The following is a 25,326-nucleotide window of genomic DNA, read 5'->3' on the forward strand; positions in this document are numbered from 1 at the left end:
AAACGGATTAAATCGAGCCAATGAGTAAAATTGAACCAATCGATTAATCTAAAAAATTGAACTAATCGATAATAAAAAAAAAAAATCGAACTTAACCTTATAAACAAACCAAGCTAATTAAACCAAAGAAACGTAAAAAAATTGAAAAAACTAAAGTAACTGATAGAAAACACACAAAATCAAAGAAACCAACGTCATTTATAAATATCAAAACAATATAATTTTAAAGTTTAGTTGGTTCAGTTCTTCCAACTAAAAAATTGAACTGAAAATTAAAAATTGAATTTTTGATAAAAATTAACCGAATTAAATCAATACAAGAAAAAACCTGAATTGAACCGAGAAGTTAAGGGCGTAGATGATTGTCCCGTGTGAACCTTTCGATGTTTAGGTCAGTCGCCATATGAGTGTGGAGAATATAGAGAACAGGTAGAGTTGCAACACTGTTGAGAGTTATGAGTGCATCTTGCGTTAAATGATTTACAAAAGAAAGGAGACGACGAATGGCCATAATTTTCGACAAGTATATCGAACATCTCCTAAATTTATAAATGAGCACATCATAGGTGAGTTTGACCCAATTTTTATGATCTCATGCGTAGAGATTAGGTTTCTTGCATGATCAAAAAGAGGTTTTCTGGTCTATATGGCTCATAAGAGTCTTTTATATATCTTTTGATGAATGATTTATCATTATATCTTGAAAATGTCTTTTGACGTGTAAATATTATCATTTTTTTTTATGCTTTGTCCGATTAAATGAAATGAAATTTATATTCTATTAAATTAATTAATTTTATCAGATACCCATCGAATCTAATAAAAATGGGGCACATTTGATTCAAAGTAAATGTGTATATATATATATATATATATCAAACCCTAATGATTTATATACAAACCCGCAGCGCTGTCCCTCTCCCCAACCCTCTCCCTGGCTATCTATATATACATACATCTCTGTATCGACTGCTGCGAGTCTGGTAAATTTCCCTAAACCCTAGCAGAACACTCTTCACTTCCAGCCCCCCCAATAATTCTGCTATTGGGTTTAGTCTCATTGTTTCGCATCCATCTCCTCTCAATCTTCCCCAAATTCACACCCATAAACGTTAGATTATACACACACACACGCACCCATGGATCTTCCCAGTCTCGCCGTCATTCTTCAGGCAGCACTGAGCCCCAATCCGGATGAGCGCAAGGCGGCGGAGCACAGCCTCAATCAGGTTCGCCCTAGATTCCTTTTGTTTGATGATGATTTCGGATTGGATTGTTGATTCTGAGATGATAATTGTGCTTGTTTAGCTGCTGAATTGAGTGTTTATTCAGCGGCGATGATGTGGGTTTTTTTGATGTGGTTTTTCGTTTGATTAAGAAAGAGTTGGTCACCTGTGCTGCTTAGATTGTTGACTTGGACACTGAAGTTATTCGTTTGGGCTTGCAGTTTCAGTACACGCCTCAGCATTTGGTCAGGCTCTTGCAGATCATTGTGGATGGGAATTGTGATTTGGCAGTGCGACAGGTTGCCAGCATCCATTTCAAGAATTTTATTGCAAAGAACTGGTCGCCGCATGATCCACGTATGCTTCACTTGCCTAGATCTGTTATTAGTCTGTTCTTATTCTCTGTCCTTAGAATTACTAATAGACCAATTTGGATTGGCTCATTGGTAGTTAGGAAATCCATCTTTTTGGTTGGATAATAGAACAACTCAGAATTTTTCAAAGTTCATTTTTTTTTTGATAAGTCAAACTTTAGTTATTGTTTGTACCGATAGCGATATTGCATGAAATCAGTCTGGGTTATCATTTTCAAGCAATTTTGTTTTGTACCTAAATGAATTAAGTTAACTGATTGCAAATAAATATATTTCAAAATTGTTCTATTGTAATAGAAAGATGAAATATGCCATTAAACATGGTGTTATTTTACGTATATAGGTTGGTGTTTTTGTATTTGTAATTGTATCATTATAGTGTTTGCCACATGTTATTCCTTGTTCATTCAGATGAGCAATCAAAGATCTTGCCCAGCGACAAGGACATGGTCCGACAGAACATTCTTGTTTTTGTGGCCCAAGTCCCTACCTTGTTGAGGTACCAACTTTCTAGCCATTATGTTTTTTTGGTCATTTAGTTCTCTTTACTTTTTTCCATGGTTTCAGTTTCTTTAGACCTATGTACATGTTTTTTGTATGTTTACTTGCAAATGGTACTTTCTAACCTTCACAATCCTTCTTCGTACAATTTTTATCTTTGGCAGAGTACAGTTGGGTGAGTGCCTCAAGACCATTATTCATGCAGATTACCCAGAACAATGGCCAAGTCTTTTGCAGTGGGTGAAGCATAATTTACAAAATCAGCAGGTTTATGGAGCTTTGTTTGTTTTGAGGATCCTTTCCAGAAAATATGAGTAAGTGTATCATCAACCTATTTTCAAGATGTAGATGGTGTTATTATTCCCCTAATGATATCTATATTGTTGCTTTTGTCTTTAAATGGCACTCAATACTTATTTTCTTATGAATCGAAAAATTGCAAATTTCTCTCTTGTTTGTATGTTACTGTTAATTACGGATGCCAATTATTAATTAGTTGTATGCTAGATTTTACTCACTTATCTTATGACATTTTAATGATTTGTAGATTGAGATTATACCAATGAAGGATAATGACTACCTTGTGTTGTTGATCACCCCTAGAAAATGTGCCCCAATTGTTTCATTTTGCTTTATTTTCATTTTATTCTCTCAACTTGACCTTTTGTTTATGGTTTTAAGCTGCACACACATCGAGTATTCCCTTTATGCAAATGAGCAAAATTTTGTTTCATCTCCTTGAGATGGCAAAACTTGCATTCCCCATGAACCAATACTAAAAATTTGTAGAAACGCAAAAATTTGAGTTACTACATTAGATCTCAGAACAATTTTTTATTACTTCAACACATATTAGGGTTCTCTAAAGCAAGTTTTTGGATCTTGTCATTTTGTTTTATAAAATAAGAAGCATTTATAACAAGCTATCATTAACTAAATTAAGAATAAAGTTCAAAAGGTAAAAAGATATTAGAAGATAATGAGCATTGGCTTAAAAGAGCCAAATTGACGAATGTGTTTGCCATATCCAAAAAAAAAAAAAAAGGAAACATAAAAGAAAGCTTCTCAAGTAGAAACTAAGATAGTAGTCCTCATCACTAACTACACTTTATCCTAACCAAGTTAGGGGGTCAATGGCACAACCTTCGTAGTGTCAATCATCCAAGAAGATGGGGAGATTAATGAGGATGTAAAAGAAAAAGAGAGATTCTCAAATAGAGAAGTAACATAATAGTCATTGTCATTGGCTGCACTTTATGCTAACCAAGTTAGGGTGTCAATGGCACGAAATTCATAATGTTGATCATCCAAAATGATGGGGAGATTAATGAGGATGTTACCCAAAGAATAAAGGCATGTTGGTTAAAATGGAAAAGTGCATGCAATGCTTTATGTGATAGTAGGATATCACGACCCTAGGGTTTTGCTAGGGTCTAGGAAGGAATTGGAAGGAATTCGAGGAAAGAAACAAAGAAGAATTGAAGGGGAAGATAGAGCAGAATTAGGGAGAAAGTAGGGAGAAATAAGAGGGAGAATGGAGAGAATTGTAGAGAGAAATCAGAATTTCATTTATCATTCAAAACATAATCCTCTCCTCTTACAATTGGCCTTTTTATAGGCATAGCTAGCTGCTTAACTAATTTCTAACAACACCTATGTGCTCCTAACAAATTGCCAAATATCCCTAACAAACTATTATACCCTATTACAAAATGCCCCCTTTATTGCTCCTAAGGTCATGACAATTCCCCCACCTTAAAAGGTTTCTTGTCCCTAATAAACTTATTACGTTGAGCCATTCTTATTCATCCAATCCCATCTTTTTCTATCAGTTTAATGCTTCTTTCCTTCTTTATCCATCTAGGCTTTTTCCTCTTTTCTTCTCTCTCAACCATAACAACATCATGACTTGCTGCAACACCGTCTTCTATTCATCTGTCAATGCAATAGACTAGCATTCGGATTTGCCAACTGGAGGAGGAGCCAATCTAGCAACGGAAATTTTGTTCCCTTCGGCAAAACTTATAACTTCTTCAGCTACCTCCCATAGCTTTTCCCCAGTTACAACCAACTTCCAAAATTCCTCACCACTTTGAATCTGTTGTTGTTGGAGAGAACTACTTGCAAGGTCATAACTTGTAAAGGATTTCCCTTGGTTGAAAGAGAAATCAACATTTCTCTTTTCAGCGAGTGTGGTCCACTCCCTTGAAATCCCTATTTTAGTTACCTTTGTTACCCCCAATATTGACAACGGGTTCACACCTTCTGCAATTTGGCTTGCCCCTTCTGAAATGGTCGTAACACCATCATATTGTTCAGTGCTAGAGCCTTTCATGTTTGTAGTAAGATATCCTCCAGCTAGTGCTGTCCCCACCTTCTCGATGCCCATTTTAACCCAAGCCAAAGAATCCTTAGCTTTTGGTAGGTCCAAAATAGGAGGAAGGATTCCAGCCTTAATATCTGTGTAGATTGAGGATCCTTCAGTCAGATTTTCCTGATCCAATGCTATTCCATTTCCCACAAACTTTTGATCCGGAACGCCACCAAATCCTTCAACCCATGCACTAGCCAACGGGGGTAATGAGTTGGTATCTTCCTTGTCAATTTCGCCTAAACCGGTATACTTCTTTTGCTCAACATTGGAGGTAAGCAGTGAATCTGCTTCGCGCCTCCTCAATTTCTCCTTCGATTGCTCCATTGTAAGGAATTCATCTTTGTTAAAACTCTCGTAATAATCATCGAAGTATTCAACGAGAAAGTTGTAATGATACTTCTTGATCAGTATCATCGCAAACTTCTACAACTTCTCGTGGAACATACGACTAAATTCCTCACACTCTTCATGAATCCCACTGCTTGTTCCTTTGTCCCTTTAGCTAGACTCATTCTCAAACTTATTTCCCCGTGTTTGATTCTTTTGGTTACACTGCTCCTTATCCCTGTTGCTGCCAACTGAAAATGCAGCCTTCTTTGGCTGCCATTGAGGCTCCATTCCAATTGAAAATGAAGCATTCTTCTGCTGCAATTGAGACTCCATTGGTCTTCTTTGTGCACTACTCCTCCTGGACGAAATCTCACTGGCCAGAAAAACAATAGGCCAAGAAACCGCAACCCTTTCCATCCTAATTCCCACACTTCCCTACTGTGACTACCTCACAACAGTCACCTCTGCAATTGATCCAATAAGTGGCAAATTGTAGCCACTGTTCTGCTTCAAAGTCAAGTCTATTGTAGTAGCGGAAGAAGTCGCACAATTATAGCGACTTGATCGGCCTTCTAGAGTCCTCTAGATCATCTAACTGTCAGCCGAGAATCACAATCGGAATAACAATAATTGAGAATCACCAAAATTGCTCTAGGAGTTGCCTAAGTCCATGACAATTGTGGCTTATATTGTCGGATTGCTTCACCCTCCTAGAAAATCTACTGATGAGAACTGATTCTCGTTGCTTCAGTCGCCGGTTATGGGCTCGATTCTCTCTGGGTTGACTCTTACAGAATGGTTAGAATCCCTTTCTGATCAAGGTGGGCAGCTCGCTTCACCCTTATAGTCAAAATTGCTTCTCGACCCAAAATCACAACACCACTGTGCCTTCCAATCCAACGACCACACCCACAGAATGGAATTCCCGATCAAAACCGCAACATCACAGCCGCACCTGTTGGAAGCTTATCAGTCTGGGTCGGAATGGTCTTCCGGTCTGGTCGCAACTCTCTGTGCCGTCTGCTTCACCTTTGACGGACTCACGCTCGCCGTGGACAGTTGCAATCCTCTGGGCCGTTTGCTTCACCTCTGGTCACCCACTCCAATCACGACCTTCTAGGCTGAGGACCACTAGCAGATACCTCCTTGAATTCGCCTAGGTTGCCGAGAATCGTGGTCGTATCTCACCTCCTCTATCACGGTCAGATCTGAAAATTCACTAACCTGACCATCCTTCGAAGTCGCCTCTAGAAGTCGGCAACACGCTTGAGTTTCACAACCGAGCGTTACTGCCGACTTCGCCTCCAAAAATCAACACCACTTCCAATTTGAAATTGCTTGACCTTGAGTCTGCTTCGGCGTTTGGAAGAGCCAGTCGCAATGGATTCTACAATTGGAAATCTTCTAGTTCGATTCGACTATAGTTTTTGATCAACCTGAAGAATCGACTCCTTACTCACTGCAATCTTAACGACTGGTCGAGAACCACCGGTAGATGGTAACTCATTGAAACCAGCCTGGGTCGCTAAAGATCGTGACCTAGATTGTCGAAAATCAATCACAGAGGAGTTGTCGATAGTCGTCAGACATTAAGAGCCAAGGAACGATGCTTTGATACCATTTGTCACGACCCTAGGGTTAAGCTAGGGTCTAGGAAGGAATTGGAAGGAATTCGGGAAAAGAAACAAAGAAGAATTAAAGGGGAAGATAGAGTAGAATCAGGGAGAAGGTAGGGAGAAACAAGAGGGAGAATGGAGAGAATTGTAGAGAGAAATCAGAATTTCATTTATCATTCAAAACATAATCCTCTCCTCTTACAATTGGCCTTTTTATAAGTATAGCTATCTACTTAACTAATTTCTAACAGCACCCATGTGCTCTTAACAAATTGCCAAATATCCCTAACAAACTATTATACCCTATTACAATAATGCCCCTTTTATTGCTCCTAGGGCCATGACATAGGATTCCATTAAAGCAATAAGGAAAAGTTTATAAGATGGTTATAAGACTAGCATTGTTTGATAGCACAAAATGTTGGTCAATAAAGCATCAACATTTGCAAAATATGAGTGTAATGGAGATGAGGTCCATGATGATGCTAGGATGGATGTGTGACCATATGAAAAGATAAAATTAGAAATGAGGTCTTTCATAATAAGGTCATAGAGGCTCTTACCAAGCAAAAAAGAAAAAAAAAAAAGAGGAGGTAGTAGTGGGCCTTATTGAAGATAAAATGTGTGAGGCATGATTAGGATGGTTTGATCATGTGAGAAGAAGACCAACAAAGCCTTTTGTGAGCAGAGTTGATGGAATGAAACACGTATTTAGCAAAAGAGGTTGAAGAAGACCTAGAAAAACTTGGTGGGAGGCACTTATAAAGGCTTTACAAATGGTAAGGTCATTGATAGTAATGATTGGAGAGCTAAAATTCACATAGCAACCCCACATCAGGGGTTAAAGGCTTGGTATATTGTTGTCAAAAGTAGGGTTCTCTTGCAAACAAAGAAAGTTCTTAATAAAGAGGGGTAAAATTTTCCTCAAAGTCTTAAGATACCTCTAATCATAGGGTCAATTTTGGGTGTCCTTATTATGCGAATTATAGCACTAAAGTGGGTGAACCTTGTATAGAGGAAGCTAGAATGATGGAGGATTGACATAAATAAGGATCATCTAGGAAATGCACAAAAGAATTTGGGGAGTGCCCTCCAGTCCTTCCTTGACCTAGAAAAATGGATCAAGGATGGGTTGCTTTAACACGTTGTTTGACGCTCCCAACACTCAAAAAGATCACTATTTTTTTCTTCCCAAATGTAGCACATAACCATGGCACTGCAGTCATGTTACTGGATTCCGGCCTGTGCATTTAGGTTTTAAAGCATGGAAGCAGTCTTTGACAACAGTGGCTAAGGCCTCTTACCTAGCTTGAACATCCACATACTGTCAACTACTGCAATGTGTAGGCATTAGCTCCCAAGTAAGTAAATGAAGGCACAGTGGTCATGGTAAGAACGCTAGTGAGTTTGTTATTTGCAATATTCCTCACCATAATCTTTTGGAAAGCTACTTTTTTCTTTAAATTTGACAGTGCTAAATTCTATTTGTCTATTGTACATTGATAAGCATGATATGTTTCTACATAAATTCTGCTGCTCTTGGGCTTTTTAAGTGGGGGTCAGGGCAGAGCTAGGATTTTAATTCAATGGGGGGGGCGAACTTAAATACAAAAAATATAATTTCAAAAATAAGATAATAATGATAATATTAAAATGTAAAAACTTTTTACAATTGTTCTTTATGACTTTTCGTACTAGAAATTGCAATTGTTCAAGAAAGTTATCTTGATTATTTGAATCTTTAGACTCGTTATGACCACGGAAGGCTAGTCCTTGTTGTAGAAAAAGTTGAACACAATCAATTGATGCATTCAGACGAATTTGATAATAACATAGTGTTTGTTTTAACTGCTTGAAGAAAACTGTCTTAATATTTTGCTCTTGATTCATTAAGCTTTCACAGTTATTTCAAGCTTAATTATGTACACTATTGGCACCTCTGACATGAACTTAAAGTCTATCCTTTTTTTTTTTTTTTTCTTTTCAAATTACTGAACCCTTCTTTCACAAAAGAATCACCACCTCCTTGTTTCCTATTATTTGTTTTAAAAAGATAACAATATAAGCAAAATGCGGCATCTTTGCTTATATTATATTCCAACAAATCACCAAATTCATTGAACCAAGCTAGAATGAATCGTCTTGATTTCAAGACTGACACAGACCTCTTTGCAAGTAGGCTCTTCTAATTTGATCTGAAAGATTAACATTGTAATCCATTATTATAGTTCTTAGTCCGAGATTCATAAGAAGTTGTGCAACATCAATTTGCTCAATACTTGCTTTGTTAACTTGTTCATTTTTTTCAATATAAATTTCCTCTTTATTTGCTTTCTTTACTTCACAATTTTTTTCAATGCTTGCTTTCTTTGCATCATCATTGTAAAAAAATAAAATTATGAGCAAATTGTAAAAAATGCTGTGATGGTTACTATTGGGCTATTATATACTTGCTTTCTTCAATACTTTTTTTTATTTCTAGTAGTAATGTATAATATAACTTTCTTTATTTGTAGTAGTAAATCATTGTAAAAAATATATTTTTTTTAAAAAAAATCTGGCCCAATAGGGGCCTCACGTGGCTCCGCCCTTGGTGGGGGTGTAAGAAGTTGAATCAAGTAAATGCAAGTGGTTGGTATTAAATGTCATATGTATTGTAGATCTCCATTTTCCACGCACATAGGGAAAGCATTGCTAATTGTAGGTTCAAGTAATTCTCTCTTTGAGTACTGGAGTGGAGATTCATACATGGAATAGAATGTCTTTTGTTCTTTATTTATCAATTACTGATTTACTAGAAACCTCAGGTCCTCAATGTGTTCTTTTCAGGTTCAAGTCAGACGAGGAGAGAACACCAGTTCATCTGATCGTTGAGGAAACATTCCCTCATTTGCTGAATATATTTAGTGGACTTGTTCAGTTTGTCAACCCTTCGCTGGAAGTAGCAGATTTAATCAAGCTAATTTGCAAAATCTTCTGGTCATCCATATATGTACGTGCTCTCATGGAAAGCTCCATGGGATTTCTTCTTTGTTAACATTGCTCTTCATTATTGGATGATGCATTATTGATAATAACTGGGAATCATATCCTGTCTTACTGACAATTTTACATGAAAAGAACTTCATCTTATGATTACTGGAACTTTTTCATGTCTATTTTCTTTTCTTGTTTTTTTAACTCTTGTAGTTAAAGTACAGCAGTTATTCTCCATTTCTCTGTGAGGGTATTGATTTGGAATTGTGCTTCTCTTTGTTAATCTCGTTTTTAATGAGCCAAAATTCTGTGCAAGCAAGCTATTTTAGTTTATGTTAATATCTGCTAAGATTTCTGAGTACAATGTACAGATATAGTAAATAAGCCTTGCATTCTTATGCATTTCCTCTCTTCCAGATGCAGTTTTTGATATCGAAGCCGGTCTTTTATTTTAATAAAGAAACTATCCTGCTTATGAATTTTTATGTCTTGCGTCAATCTTTTCAGTTGGAGATTCCAAAACAGTTACTTGATCCAAACGTCTTCAATGCTTGGATGGTTCTTTTCTTAAGTATATTGGAGAGGCCCGTACCTGAAGAAGGCCAGCCTGTTGATCCAGAGCTCAGGAAGTCATGGGGATGGTGGAAGGTAAAGAAGTGGACGGTTCACATTTTGAACCGCCTATACACCCGGTAGGTTTTATTGTTTCAAACTTGACGTGCGTTTGGCTTGTATACAAATCTAATGAACCATAGTGCAGCTTTAACATCATTTGGCTCATCACCAGTTTCCCTTATGTCACAGACTCGTAGATTTAAAACCTCAAAATCCTGGAAACAGAACTTTTGCCCAAATGTTCCAAAAGAACTATGCAGGGAAGGTTTTGGAGTGCCATTTGAATTTGTTGAATGTGATACGTATTGGTGGCTATTTGCCTGATAGAGTTACAAATCTTATTCTGCAGTATTTAAGCAACAGGTTCGTGCTGCATAACTTCTGCTCATTTCAGTTCATTGTGTGATTTTCTCCCTGTGAGTTATTTCTTATGTACTTGCTTTGGCTAACAAGTGAGGATCCTATTATTTGCTCAATTGCAGTTTATCAGTTATTGAACGAGTTTTTATTTTTTTTTTTATCTGTTGGATTCTTCTTGTGAAGTCTTCACTGTTCCCTGTATTTTATGGTCTTTATTTAGCTATTATTAAATATCTAGTAGACTATTTTTTTTTTCTTCATGAAAAGTTGCATGGTACCTTGGTAGAGGAGACTTGTAGTGTTATGGCTTTTGTAGACACTAGTACTTGTGGGAAATTCACTCATTTAGCATTTCAACAAACTTGTGAAGTAGACACTGAGGTGAAACATGCACAACATGCTTTGGGATACTTTTGCCACTTATGTGCTTTTAATTTTTAATTAAATTTTTAGTTCTTAATTTGGCCTTTGCTCGTATTTGGACTTTGCTTTGGGATATCCTATGTGGCCTTTGCTCGTATATGGCATGTTAAGTGCTGTTTTTGATTGTTCATAAATTTAACATTTGTATTTGTCCATCTGTACTTTAAATTTTTAATCCATGTGTGCAGTGTCTCGAAAACCAGTATGTACAATCAGCTGCAGCCAAGACTTGATATTGTTCTTTTTGAGATAATTTTTCCACTTATGTGCTTTAACGACAATGATCAAAAGCTTTGGGATGAAGATCCACATGAATATGTGAGGAAGGGGTATGGTGAGTCATCCCCCCCACCCCCCAATTTTTTTTTTTTGGGGGGGGGCTAATAATCTCTACCTTTTCTGCAGATATAATTGAAGATTTATACAGTCCTAGGACAGCTGCAATGGATTTTGTCAGTGAGTTGGTACGGAAGCGCGGAAAAGAGAATCTTCAGAAGTTTGTTATGTTCATTGTTGAGATCTTTAAGAGGTATCTCCATCTTTTTGTTTGTCTATAGTCTACTATAGTTGTAATTTTATTGTACATGTGGGCACTAAAGTCATCTTTTATGTTATCTTTCCAATTCAGGTATGATGAGGCCTCAGTGGAATACAAACCCTATCGACAAAAAGATGGTGCTCTTCTTGCTATTGGGGCACTATGTGATAAACTGAAACAAACTGAGCCCTACAAATCTGAACTTGAGCGTATGCTAGTTCAGCATGTTTTCCCCGAGTTCAGTAGTCCTGTTGGCCATCTTAGAGCCAAGGTAGGTTGTTCCTTTTGTTCTCTGTTCCTTCCGTGCCTCTTAGCATGAAATCTCGTGGGTGCATTTTTTCAGATACCACATCATGTTATGAATTTATGCAATATCTTTATTTGTAAGGTGTTCTCATTTTTGTATGGTTTCTTCCTTGGGGACCATTTACTCCGAATATCATCTACTTGTGTCTTTTGCCTTTGCTTGTCTTGTGACTAACCTGAGAAAAATCAGTGCAGTAGCTTCCTTGTCTTTAATATGACATTAGTACAGCTAGGAGACTGCTTGTGTGTAAGTGTACTTTATGTGTATGCTCCTTTAAAGATAAGTAAATTGGCATTCAAGCGTAATTTACAATTAGTTAAGTGATTAGCTGCTATTTCAATTGTGGAAATGCCAGTCAGCATTACATAAAGAACATCTGGTTGTTTGAGAGATGGGTTTGAGTACAATATATTCTAGTGATTGGATAGTGTGACTACCTTATGGGACACCCAACATCGTAGGTTGCTTAGTCCAATAAAGTGACTTAAATTTGAGCCTCAACAAGTTTCTTTCAGAAACAGAATAATGTACACTATGCATGATGCATATTCTCCGAATTCAGTTTAAAATTTTAGATTTAGTCTCTGGAAAATAATAAAAAACAGTTAATAGAGGACATGTTACCATAAACTATTCTCATATCACCCAAAATTTTGTTGGAAATGTATCAAGAATCCTATGCTGCGTGGGCTTACTATGCTGGCTATGTACTTTATTAGTTTATTGATGGTTTTGTGGTGGAATATGACAGTCAAAACTACCCTAGACTTGCTTTCTTGTTATCAATTCATGTACGACTTGTTTTGTAAATTTTCACCGTCTTCTTCAAGATTTTTAACTTATCCTCTGATCATGTTGTATTGTCTGGAATGTTAGGCGGCATGGGTTGCAGGACAATATGCTCATATCAAATTTGCTGACCCTAACAATTTCCGTAAAGCATTACATAGTGTTGTTGCCGGGATGCGTGACCCGGAGCTTCCAGTCCGTGTGGATTCAGTCTTTGCATTGCGTTCATTTGTCGAAGCTTGCAAAGGTACTTTTGTTTTACCATGCTGGTTACATGTGTGTGCGTGTGCGCACCTGTAATTTATTTCATAAAATGTTTTCTGCTTTCATAAATTGGTTCCTTGTGTTTGTTGCACAGATCTTAGTGAAATACGGCCAATTCTTGCTCAGCTACTTGATGGTGTGTGAATTATGAAACTATGCTCAGCAATTTTCATTTCCCTTCATATTTGCAACTACTTTAATTGTTTTCTTCTTATAACAGAGTTTTTTAAACTTATGAACGAAGTTGAAAATGAGGATCTGGTTTTTACACTTGAGACTATTGTTGACAAGTTTGGTGAGGAGATGGCTCCATATGCTCTTGGACTATGCCAGAATCTGGTGACTTTTGCTTCATTTGTCTTTTACATAATTATGATGCCATTTCTTTTTCATTGTCTGAAGCTTTAGTTTGTCATTTAGGCTGCTGCGTTTTGGAAATGCATGAATACAGCAGAAGCTGATGATGAAGTTGATGATCCGGGTGCTTTGGCAGCAGTTGGTTGTTTGCGTGCCATAAGTACAATTCTTGAATCAGTGAGCAGGCTTCCTGACCTATTTGTCCGTGTTGAGCCAACTCTCCTCCCAATAATGCATAGGATGTTGACTACTGATGGACAAGGTATTTTACTATTTTTGCCACTTAAAGCATATATGTTTTGTGCAAATAAGCTGTACTATGCTCATGCTAGTGGCGTATGATATATAACCTCTATATTTTGGCATTTTTCCTTATCCCTTAAATGATTGACATAAGCTATGGGTAATTGTGAAATTCTTTTTACTACTGTTGAAGATTGTCCTTAAGACAGTAACAAATCTCTCTTGTTTGAAAGATGAAGCAGTGGAACCGTACACCAAACACTTTCATTATGGTGGGGAAGGTCATTCGCTGCATTTTTAGCAAACAGTAACAAATCTCTCTTGTTCAATTGTTTCCTTTGACAACCCCCGAGGATTGTAATGTTCCAATTTTCACATGAGAAATGAAAAAATCAAGACAGTGACTAGTTCTATGATTGCAAAGAGCAAAAAGGGGATGGGAATAAAAGAGAAAAAAGGCTTGTTCAACTGTTTCCTTTGACAACCCCCCCCCCCCCCCCAAAAAAAAAAAAAAAAAGGAAAAAGATATCTATATCATTTTTTCCCTTTTTATTTATTTTTCATTTGATTTTTATATCTGTGTTTGCAGAGGTTTTTGAAGAAGTTCTAGAAATTGTTTCATATATGACCTTTTTTTCACCTGCAATATCCCTGGAGATGTGGAGCCTGTGGCCATTGATGATAGAAGCATTGGCTGATTGGGCTATTGATTTCTTCCCAAGTAAGTTTACTTACAGTGCTTCTTGCCTCAATCTGCAAGAAATTCTTTATCTGCAAGGGATGTGAATTTGCCTTAAGAAATTTGCTCTTTCATTTTGATGTCAATGCTGAGTTTTTACTGTCATTTGCTAAGGTTGAAAAATTATTTATGGGCCAGTAGTGTTGGCAATGTCTTAACATTCATAAGCCTAAGCATGAAAAGATATTTTAACTGCGCTTTGTGTTTGACAGTTTGTAAATTGTTTATACAACTTAAGTAGGACTAGAACTTAGTTTCAGTTATATAACCTACTTTGGCTTGTAGTGGACTTGGAGTAATCAGATCTTGTGCTTTACGGAGTTATTATATCAGAATCCATTTCCAGCATAATATTGGATTTTAGAGCTGCGTACTTGGTCGTACTTGGGCCGGAGCTTGAGAACATATACTGATCCTACACAAGAAAATCTCATCTCAGACCACATGTTTATACCTTAAATCAAGTTTCCAAAGTTCCAAACACAAGTCCCTTGGGGATTTTACAACTGCTTATGATGCTGTCTGGTCCCCTTAGGTTACCTATTTGAAAACAAAAAGGTTGCATAAGTTATAATGCCTCAGCCCAATTTTGATTCTCCGACCTCTTGAAGTGGAGTTGTAAATGCATTGATTGCTCATCTCCTGTTCCTGGTGATCTGTCTGGTTGTGAACTTCTGAAAAAGTTGCCAATTGTTTTGCCTCATTATGGTTATTGATGGTATTGGGTACATTTTTTGAAGTTTCAGTGGGAAAGATTGTCTCTTTGCTGTGCTTCTGTCTATTATTCACTATGTGCTTGTGGTTTACTATCTTTGTAGATATCTTGGTTCCATTGGACAACTATATCTCCAGAGGCACTGCACACTTTCTAACATGCAAAGAGCCAGATTACCAGAAAAGCCTTTGGAATATGATTTCATCTGTGAGTTACCTCATCTTATTTTTTTTAATATTGATTTTAGCTGTTGAATTGTCAGCATAATTAAATAATAACATTTAGGTGCACATGGTCCTATTGCCAGTAGAGAACTTGCTTATACAATCCTTGTTTCTGCCTTTTACAATTATGTAGTTACTGACAGTGGCTGCTTCTTCTTTCTTTTTCTGTTTTCTTCCCAATATCTTTTTGGTCTTTTTTTCAGATCATGGGAGATAAAAATCTGGAGGATGGTGATATTGAGCCTGCTCCTAAGCTCATTGAAGTGGTGTTTCAACACTGCAGAGGGAAAGTGGACCAATGGGTTGAGCCATATCTTATGATTACAATTGAGCGGTTGCGTCGAACTGAGAAACCATACTTGAAATGTCTTTTGATGCTAGTGGTAAGAAACATTAAGGTTCCTCTCTTCTTGAAAATAAATGCATCTCTGAAATGGACTTGTGCTGCATCACTCACTTGTCTAATTTTTCTTGGAAACTGTGCTGATATATTGATCTTCGAAAATTTTCAGCCTTTTCATCTCTCTTTTGTTTTCTTTCTTCCTTTTGCACCCCCCCCCCCCCCCCCCCCCCCCCCCTCTTTCCTTTCTGTGGATGCTGGGTTGGTGGTTGAAGAGCTAGGAACTAGAATGTAAGGCTTGCTGTTACTGTTACAGATGCTGCTGTGGATGTTGCATTGGGTTGGGATATAGTACATTGAAGAGGTGGTTGTGGCCCTTATGTTGGGGCATATATCTGTATAATAAAACACCTCTTAATCAATCTCAATGTAGTATATTTCCCTGACTTGCACAGGTTGAATGTAAGGGAAATTACTAGAAGCTGATGTTTGCACTGAGTGTTACAATATATATGAAATTAAATTTTTATGTCTTAGCCTTTTGTTTTTTGGAGTGCATATTATGTTTTGTTTGCTGCATGTGGTTGGTTGCATTCTTTAGGCAGTATAATTTACAATGACATGCATACGGTTTTCTCTTGGAATTTGCTTTTGCAGATCCCATATGCATACAAAATTTACCACATGGAAGGTCTTATGAGTTCTAGTGTTTAATGTTTTGCAGATTGCTGATGCACTTTACTACAATGCATCTTTGACTCTCAGCATTTTGCAAAAGATTGGCGTTGCTGCAGAAATATTTAGCCTTTGGTTTGAGATGCTGCAACAAAAAAAAAAGAGTGGAGCACCTGCTCATTTTAGAAGGTGACTTTTCATATTTTCTTAGTAATTATGGTTCTCTGAATGCACCCTCCCAGTGCCTTTCTCCCAAGACCAAAATATATGCAGTGGGTAGAAATTTGTAGTCTCTCGACTTCAGTGTCTCATGCATGTCATGGTGGTGTTGCAGAGTAAATGATAAGAAAGTCTGCTGCTTGGGGTTGACGTCTCTGCTTCCACTTCCTGTGGGTCAATTGCCCGTGGAGGCTTTGGGGCGTGTTTTTAGGGCTACTCTCGATTTACTTGTTGCCTACAAAGAACAAGTAGCAGGTTCATTTGTTATGTTCTGCATTGCACATTCTATTTCTCTCCCAATTTTTTGTATAATTTTTTTGATTGATCTTACTGTTGCATTTTCATGCTTAAAAAAAAGGTTTATTGCAATCGTTCTGAAACTAATACCCTTAATTTTCTCTTCTACTTTTTGTTGATTTGAAATCCTTTATTTATGTTGATCCAACATTGGCAGAAGCTGCACAGGAAGAAGAGGAGGCTGAAAGGGAAGACGAGGCTGAAGATGATGATGATGATATGGATGGTGTGCAAACTGATGATGAGGATGATGATGGATGTGACAAGGAAATGGGAGTGGATGCTGAGGATGGGGATGAAGCTGACAGTACGCTTCAGAAATTGGCTGCACAAGTATGTGACAATTTCATCATTTTTTTCAATCATTTCTTTGTTTTTCAATCTCTTCATTTTTACTTTGTGTTTCTCTTTGATTTTTGGCTTCTAAGCTTACTTGATATTTATCATTTTTCTCACATGTGGATGTGATGGATTCAGTGGTTTGCCCGATCATGTTGTGATGTTCCTTTACAGGTAAAGGCTTTCCGTTCAGCTGATGACTCAGATGACTCAGATGACGACTATAGTGACGATGAATTGCAATCACCCATTGATGATGTTGACCCTTTCATTTTCTTTGTGGAAAACATCCAAGGTAAAATGCATGTATTTTGTCTTATTCCTTGTCTTGGAACGAGGAGTTGCTGCTTATGGGATAGTGTTGACTGACATGATTGTGTTTCCCTCTCTCCTTTGTCTTCAATATTTGGTTCAAGTTTTGCAAGTATCAGATCCACCGAGGTTTCAGAACCTCACTCAGACCCTTGACTTCCACTACCAAGCGCTAGCAAATGGTGTCGCCGAGCATGCTGGTCAGAGAAGAAAAGAAATTGAGAAGGAGAAGATGGAGAAAGCATCTGCATCCGCTGTAGCTGCATCATGATCGATCCCAGTTGGGGGTTAAAATGTTGCGGATTGAATTTGGCTCTGCCATTTCAGTAACGGGTTAGGCAACCGAAGATTTATGCCAAATATGGATGAAGTTTGTAGTCGGTCCACTGGTCATGGAGGCCGGTGAAAAACCCCCAGCGTGTGGAGTGTGGAACTCTGCTGCTGCTGCTCCTTGTTTGGTTTGGATAAGCGAACCGTCCGGTGAGTCTGGCCATTCCCTGGCTGAAGATGCCTTTGCTGCCTCATCTCCTCTTCAATTGGTGTTGCAGTAGTGGTTGTTTTAGAGTTTCATATATTTTGGTCGAACTTCCAGTTCATGGTTAATGTCTCAGTATTGTCTGGTCATCAACTACTGCAGTGTTGATCATAGCTGTCTTGAAAATTCTTTCTTGCTTTTCTTTTTCTTTCTTCTTTATTTGGTGGGATTGAAAACCCATTTTTTGGTTTTTCTTTTTTCCTTTTTCCCTTTTTCTTTTTTCCCCCTTTTGTTGGTTTTTGATTTTTGGTCTGTGTTGGAGGTTGTATGTCATTGGCTAGTAGGGGGATTAGGGTAGATTTTTGTGATATACGAGAGATCGGTCGCTGTAAAATCAGTCTATTCTTTTACATGTCATAATGTCAAATGGGGAGAATTGGGTTTAAGTTACCCTTTTTATCATGACATGCTTAATATTTAGCATATCTTATTATTATTATTATGGCATTTACATTGTTGATTGTGGTTTTGTGCAACCAAATTCTGATAAGCTAAAAGTGGATCAAGTTGGCAGCTATACCACTTCTTAAAATATGGTCATTGGTGACCATATCATGGAGCTTTGACTTGGCTTAAAAGACTTTTGTTTAATTAATATAACCCATGTGGAATTATGCAATTTTTATGGCTACCCAGACTAGAAATTAGGAATTTAATAAAGTAGTTTTTATATCTTCTTCCTATTTCTATCTTAACCAAATAAATTTCATTAAAATGAAATAAATTTCACGAATCCCTCCATTGTTTTCTTCTTATTTTTATCTTGTCTAAAACTATAGTTATCTCTCTAAATTTTTATGTTTTTTTTTTTATGAAATTTTAATTCTTTTGTAATTTTAAATATGTTTTTGAAATTAGGATAAAAGTATATCTTTTGTTACGTGAAATTTTAAATTTTTTATGGTAAAGGTACATTACAGACCTGTATACACATTGAGAGTGCAAAAAAAGAAGGGGGAAAATGAAAAGAGATTACAACACAAAAATGTTGTATGAAGAGGTCGATTACTTGTTGAAGATACTGATAGAAGAATTGACCCTGCCATGTCCCTTTGCATCAATCCAAGTCCAGTGCTCACCACATGCACCTTGGAAATCAAGAAATACTTGAGCCTCCTTGTTGAAGCTTTAAGGGCCAACTCCCTTGTTTCTTACTCAATGGCCGCTGCCAGGTCATTCAGAAAATGAACAAACAGGCTCATAATCCTACCCATTGACAAACTGAGTGTGAGATCTTTATGTGGCTTAGTCTACAAGAGATGGAAGTGAAAACAAGAGCCCACTAGAAATTCTTGTTAGGCAGATGATTATGGACAACATGCAAATAAAGTAATTAAGAAAGAAAGAAACCACTAAAGGGTCATATATTCTAGAGTATTGAGTATTTATTATGTAAATAAATGTCTCAAATTCGAATCATTCAAGAGTCTTCTTGTTTTATTTCTTGAATTCTATATGGTACTCGTTATTATTATTAAAAAAAAAAAAAGAGTGAATATAGAATTACAAAACTATATATCAATAAAATTAAGAGATTTGCTCAATTTCTTAAATGGACTTTGGTTGCAAGGTAAGTCACTGCAACAGTTGTAAATCAGTGTGGGAGAACGGTTATCTTGGGCTGACTTGTCATGTATTTATAAAATTCGTCAATATGGTGCCTTTTTTTTCGAAGAAATTAAGAAGAAAAAAAAGAACAGTTGGTTTGTGGGCTCAAAATGGTTCCTTAATATGGAGAAGAGATGACAAAAAGTAGGAAGAGTTGCACGGTTTAACCAACTAACAACTCCAACCCACCCCATGATAAAGGATATATATATACATATATTTATATTTTCTCTTTCTTTTGCTCTCTACCAAACTTGGGGTGTGCCTTACATTTCCACACGTAAAATCATTCTAACTTGCCCATAAAGCCAACACAGAGAGCATATGCTATCCCCCCAATATAACTGACCATTTTCATCTTGCAAGCTTCCCATCATATACCAATCCATCCATCTATCTATCACACTTGCCAATTGCGAATTGCCAGTTGCCAGATCCATATTATTCTTCGTTCTGTTTGGTGTTACTTTTTGGATTTTCTTTTTCTCTCTCTTTCTCTTTTCTGGTGTTGCCTATAGCTCTATGAAAGGATGAGGGATCGCATGGAGAGGCTAGTGGTTCTTCCTTTCTCTTTTGGCTGTGTTTCTCACTCCAGTGTTGGTGTTGTTGCCTCATCAAACCAATCCACAAAACCATTCAACCCTTCTTCTGTAACAAGTAATTAAGAGTCTCTCCTCTCTCTCTCTCTCTCTCTCTATATATATATATATGTATGTATGCATGTATCTATGCGTGTGTGTCTTTAAGTTTTGTGTTTCTGATATGTTTTTGAAGGAAGCCAAGAAGAAAGAGAAGAGAGCCCATCTGGGGTGAAAATGAAGACTTCCTGGGGTTTCTTCACTGTCCCAAAGCCTAACATTTCCAATGGATTACACAGACTGGTGAAGAGTTTCAAGAGCTTGTCTCATATATTTGGTAATGGATCATCTCTCTCTCTCTCTCTCTCTCTCTCTCTCTCTTTTTCTCTCTGGACACATAACACTAGAATTATGGTATCCTTACAAAAATTTGTATGGAAAATGTTCACTAAAATAACATGTGACTGTTATTTTTTGTAGTTTTTATAAGCTACTGCGATGCCCTTTTGCTTTCTAATTAAATATTGTGATTTACTGATTTCACCATTAAAACAAATCATTACTGGAGGAAGACAGAATTAATAAGATCACACAATATGAGAAACATAGTGGAAAATACGTAAATATATTTATTTAGGTTAGCCCTAAATGCACAATTAATGCTTGTCTATATAAATCTATAAAATTATATCCCTACCATACACACAATATGATGATGAGTTGATTTAAATTCTATTTTGCATGGATAAAATTATAAGTACTACTAAAATTACTTCCCTACTAAAAATGTTGAAGACAGCAATAAATATACAAATCATTTGAGAATTAAAATGTGACCAAAAAACAAAAGTAGCTAGGACTGATTTAGCAGCTTTGATTTTGTGGGATATATATATATATATATGTAAGCTGACTTGCAGATTAGTTAATGTAGTGTACAAGGAAAAGATGGAAGATGGGGAGATGGAGATGGAGATGGAGATAGGGTTTCCAACTGATGTGAAGCATGTCACTCACATAGGATGGGATGGAAGTGCAACTGCTGTAACCACAAACTCTGCTCTGAAGGGCTGCTGGGATCACAATCTCACCACCACTCCTCCTCCAGACCTCCTTTCCTTCCCTTCAATTTCTCTGAGGCAGTTTGAGCTTGCCATGGCTGCCCAGGCTGCTGATCCTCATCACCATGGCCCCATCTGTCTCACGACCACCACCAACTTTGCTTAAAACAGACAATATTATTGTGATACAGTACTCACGCACACACACACACACACACACACACACACACACTTTCATGATGGTGATGATCATAAGGCGAACATTAATGTTGAAATGATGGTGATGTAAGATTGATGATGATTATGATGATTTGATGATTGATGCAAGAGAAAAGAAGTCATGTACAAAGAGAGAGATAAAGACTCCAACAGTTTGCATGCATGAAGTGTTCCCCATTTTGATTCTTTTTTCTTCCTTCTTAATTTGTAATTTTGGGGGTTTCCCATTCTTCTCTTGTCAAGATTTAGGTTTCATTAATATTGGCTTGGCAAATGATGACAGTGTCTCCATGCATGGAAAAAAAAAAAAAAAACAGAGAGAAAACATAGAATTCTAATGGGTTGTGTATTCTAGCCAGGCATAATGTTCTTTAATTCCCTGTCTTTTCTTTTCCTTGTTATGATTCAATTTTGAAGCATATATAAGTAGAGTCTTAACTTCCTCAGCCTGTCTTTTCTTTTCTTAATTTCTAATGTACATTTGAAAGAGGAAACAACATAACATGGACTTGGTAAATGAAAATTATTTTGTCAAAATACAACAACGATTTTTTTTGTGCGAGAGAGTGTCTCGAGAAATCTTCAGAAAACTTATAGAGAAAAAAACTAATTTCACCTGCGAACTCTTTGATACTTAAAGTTAGTCTCGTGCCTAAAGTGAAATTATAATTTTAATAGGGTTATGAGCATATTCTAGCTTGGAAGAGAGGTCTTTTATTTTTTAGAGAAAAACTAGATTGCAAGAAAATGGAAATGAAACGGAAATGAGGAAACTCATTTTTTTTAAAAAAATAGGAAATGGATAGTGGAGAAATGCATAAATAAAAGAAAATATAGGAGTTTTTTTGTAAATATATTTTTTAATATACAAAATTATATATTAAAAATTAATATATAATATATGAAAATTATATATTATAATATATAATATAAAAATTCCCCTATATTTTTATATTATATAATATAAGACATTTTTTTCCATCTCTAACTTTTTTGTGAACGAAAACGTGTTTTCAAATCAAAAGCACGTTGCCGATGTTTTCTTAATATTACAAAATAGTTTAGAAACATTTTTTTTTGGGTGTGTTTCTTAGTGTTTCGATACAAGAAACATTTCGAAAACACTGAAACAACACCCCCAAGGTGTTTCAATGCATAATAGGAAAGGAGGAGAATGACAGATGGAGGAAGAGCCACAATCTTCGACAAGTATTTCGAATTTTCTTTCAAATTTGTAGGGTAGAATATTGAAAAGTCTTTCAAATAACAATTGTCGATTAATTCAAATTCTCAAGATAGTCTCTCAAAGGCATCGAGAAAGACTCCCAAGTGGGGTCACTTAGTTATAGTTTCAGTCTCTCGTTGGTGAGGTCACTCGCGAGTCTCTAATGAGTCTCTCATGGGTGAGGCCACTGACGAAATAAAATCCCTTGCAAGTCTCTACGAATGAGATTATTCGTAGAATGAAGTCTCTCGCAAGTTTCTTGCGAATCCTCTCACTAAGTCTTTTGATGGATTGAAGATTTCTTTCTTTGAACTTAGTTTTATTCTCAGCATGAGGTTACTTTTTTTTAAACACAACAAAAATATTAAATTTTTTACCTAAAAAATCTAGATTCAGAATCCAATTCCTATCTATTTGGATAAAAATTACTAAATTACACATAATTCATTTCTTCTAAATTTGCTTTCTATTAATTGGATATTCACACATAGCTTCAAGGTAAATATAAGTTAGAAAAACAGTTAGGTTTTGTTGTAATTCGTTTGAAGTGAAGTATAAATAGATGAAAGTAAATGAGAAAAATATAACTATTGTTTTAAAGGTATACCAAGAGTATTTTATTTTTAAATAAGATGTATTTATTATTTTATTTTTAATGTTAAAATAATCTATTTGATTTGATCAATATGTGCATTAAAATATTTAATCAATCAATTAAATTATTTAAATTAAAAAAATACAATAAATACACATTATTTAAAAATAAAAAAGAAAACCAATTGTCTGCATTGAAAGCTTGAAACTTTGTTTTGGGCAATATAAAAAAGCCAAAATTAAGCTTTGAAGCATCCATTGTTTTTTTTTTCTTCTTTCATCTTCGATTGCCGCTAAAAAATAATATAAAAGCTTGATTTTGTATACCTTAAAAAATAATGGTTTGTATACCTTAAAAAATAATAAAAAATAAACAATCCAAAACCCAATTCGACCATTAAACAGCCCGATTCTAAAAACATTGGTTTGTATGCCTTCAATTATATTTTATTTCCATTCTACAAATAAAATAACAAGAAAAACAAAAATAGTTCTCACCAGTTGAGATCAAAACAATATAAGCAGATAAACATTATTATGAGAAAAAAAACCTAAAAATTTAGAAAGAATGCAGCAAATATGATCCTTGCAGTTCGCCAATGGCAAAACAAAAGGCAAAGAAAGAACAGATTTCCGAATCAGTGAACAAAACAAAAACTTCAAATCATAAAAAAATCTGCAAATTTCTTACTATTTTGAATCCCTAAGTTAAACAACAAGAATTGAAGTGAAGAAAGACGAAGAACAGTCGAATAAAGATGAAACTGAGAACAACTTGACCAGATCTATCGTGCACAAACTTGCCGTCAGGTCAGGCTTTCCAGAATCAGATCACTGCCAATACTGATATTTGACTGATATATATATATAGAGAGAGAGAGAGAGAGAGATGTAGGCATCATAGCGAGCCAAGAGCTGCGAAGACAGAGTAAAGCAATTGGCTTTCTGAGATGCCGTTCGTTGTTTTGAGATCCTGCGGCCGGCACTCCGAGAGAGAAATTCTTGAGCTGTATCTATCTCCAATACGTACAGAGAAATCAAACGAAAATGGAAGATAAAAGCTCGCTCTCTCTCTCGGAGTCGGCAATGGCAGCCGCCGTCGGATCTGTTTTAGGGTTCACCCGTTCTCGTTGAGGCACCTTTTATACTACTAGAAGGGTAAAAGAGTCTTTTCGCAGCGAGCAAAAAGGAAGATCAATTCATCAATCATTTTCTTTTAAAATTGAATAATACAAATTAAAAAATATTATTGTTTATTTTCATATTACAATTTCGTATCATTTAACTTCTTCACCACCCTCTATAAAAAAACAAAGAAACAAATATTGTATTTGTTGCTGGTATTGTATACAAATACGACTGCTTTAGACTCTTGCAAGTGCACCAGATCGAGACGTCTTTTGAGCTAATTCTCAGTGGCCGGGGCCTTTGGGGCTGGGTCCGGACGCCAAGCGTTGGAGCCAACAAGCCATGGTGAGCTTGGCCTTCTGGTACACAGTTGGGTACGTGGCTAGGTGATTTGAGCTGGCAAACTCTTCCGGCAACACCCTTGCTACTCCGACCGGCAATTGGCTCGAGAGGGCGAGAAATACCACGAACACGATCAGAAGGGTGGCGGTCAATCGAAACTGCATCTTCGCCATTGGAAATGCGAGGTAGCGAGAGAGAGAGAGAGGGGGGCAAATTAAGTGGGATGTTTGATGAGAGTAGGGGAGGGTGTTTTGCCTTTTGGGTGTTGATTTGTGATGGAATGAGGGAGGATTAGTGGGGTGAGGTTGTATTTATATGGGAACAAGGGTTTGAATGAGTAGCAGTGTGGTGGGCTTAATTAGTTTGAATTGAATGAGTAGTATTCCTTGTGGACCAAGCACACTTTGAGGTGGCGTTGCTGGTTAGCATTTACTTGGGGGGGAAGTAGTTGGTTTTGAATTTGTCCACGGTTGTGGATTTGGAGGCCCTTGAATTCCAACTTCTCAGTTCTCACCATGCATGCTAAGATCTTTGGTAAAATTTATTTTTATCTATCAATGGCTCAAGATCACATTTGGTTTGAATTAAACATTGAAGAATAATATTCATATGACATTTGTTTAAGGGTAATGTCGATGAGTGTTGTTAACATGTGGTAAAATCTTTTAAAATATGATAATTTATAATTATATAATATAAGTATTTAGAAATAATATGTATCTAATATCACCTTTTTTTTAAACAACCATCAGATTACATTAACATCCCATAATTTTGCCTTAGTTTTACAATCCCACCTATATATTGGTTTGAATTTTGTTTTACGAAGGACTCGTGCAATTTAAATTTAAAAACTAACCAAAGGGATGTTTGAAGATGAATT

The 25,326-nt window shown here is 36.4% G+C and overlaps 2 protein-coding genes across 3 annotated transcripts; both read left to right on the forward strand.

Annotated features, from left to right (window-relative positions):
- The first annotated feature begins 907 nt into the window (after nucleotides 1–907).
- Nucleotides 908–18,135, forward strand: LOC127811657 (importin beta-like SAD2). Its single transcript, XM_052351720.1, has 22 exons — nucleotides 908–1,229; nucleotides 1,448–1,583; nucleotides 2,012–2,099; nucleotides 2,266–2,415; nucleotides 9,251–9,413; nucleotides 9,905–10,089; nucleotides 10,202–10,375; nucleotides 10,984–11,129; nucleotides 11,201–11,324; nucleotides 11,424–11,604; nucleotides 12,517–12,676; nucleotides 12,788–12,829; nucleotides 12,914–13,032; nucleotides 13,114–13,312; nucleotides 13,883–14,014; nucleotides 14,851–14,954; nucleotides 15,175–15,354; nucleotides 16,036–16,175; nucleotides 16,321–16,460; nucleotides 16,660–16,835; nucleotides 17,016–17,136; nucleotides 17,258–18,135. The coding sequence occupies exons 1-22, from the start codon at nucleotides 1,140–1,142 to the stop codon at nucleotides 17,422–17,424; spliced, it is 3,117 nt and encodes a 1,038-aa protein (XP_052207680.1). The 5' UTR covers nucleotides 908–1,139; the 3' UTR covers nucleotides 17,425–18,135.
- Nucleotides 18,136–19,615: 1,480 nt separating this feature from the next.
- LOC127811790 (CRIB domain-containing protein RIC4) lies at nucleotides 19,616–21,600 on the forward strand. Of its 2 annotated transcripts, none has more exons than XM_052351962.1 (3): nucleotides 19,616–19,953; nucleotides 20,071–20,211; nucleotides 20,809–21,600. In XM_052351962.1, exons 1-3 carry the CDS (start codon nucleotides 19,827–19,829, stop codon nucleotides 21,099–21,101), a joined length of 561 nt encoding a protein of 186 aa, XP_052207922.1. In that variant the 5' UTR covers nucleotides 19,616–19,826; the 3' UTR covers nucleotides 21,102–21,600. The 2 variants fall into 2 exon arrangements, with proteins under 2 accessions (XP_052207922.1, XP_052207921.1); XM_052351961.1 differs by having other exon boundaries at nucleotides 19,618–19,953; nucleotides 20,800–21,600.
- Nucleotides 21,601–25,326: the final 3,726 nt, after the last annotated feature.

Source organism: Diospyros lotus, chromosome 10, assembly GCF_014633365.1.
Source record: "Diospyros lotus cultivar Yz01 chromosome 10, ASM1463336v1, whole genome shotgun sequence".
NCBI classification, from domain to species: Eukaryota; Viridiplantae; Streptophyta; class Magnoliopsida; order Ericales; family Ebenaceae; genus Diospyros; species Diospyros lotus.

Excerpts from the sequence above, each read along its gene's own strand:
- LOC127811790 (XM_052351961.1), top strand. The coding sequence starts at position 19,827 with ATGAGGGATCGCATGGAGAGGCTAGTGGTTCTTCCTTTCTCTTTTGGC. Across the intron at positions 19,954-20,070 it reads CAACCCTTCTTCTGTAACAA|GAAGCCAAGAAGAAAGAGAA; the intron begins GTAATTAAGAGT and ends ATGTTTTTGAAG. Across the intron at positions 20,212-20,799 it reads GAGCTTGTCTCATATATTTG|TTAATGTAGTGTACAAGGAA; the intron begins GTAATGGATCAT and ends CTTGCAGATTAG.
- LOC127811657 (XM_052351720.1), top strand. The coding sequence starts at position 1,140 with ATGGATCTTCCCAGTCTCGCCGTCATTCTTCAGGCAGCACTGAGCCCC. Across the intron at positions 13,033-13,113 it reads TTGGACTATGCCAGAATCTG|GCTGCTGCGTTTTGGAAATG; the intron begins GTGACTTTTGCT and ends TTTGTCATTTAG. Across the intron at positions 13,313-13,882 it reads GTTGACTACTGATGGACAAG|AGGTTTTTGAAGAAGTTCTA; the intron begins GTATTTTACTAT and ends CTGTGTTTGCAG.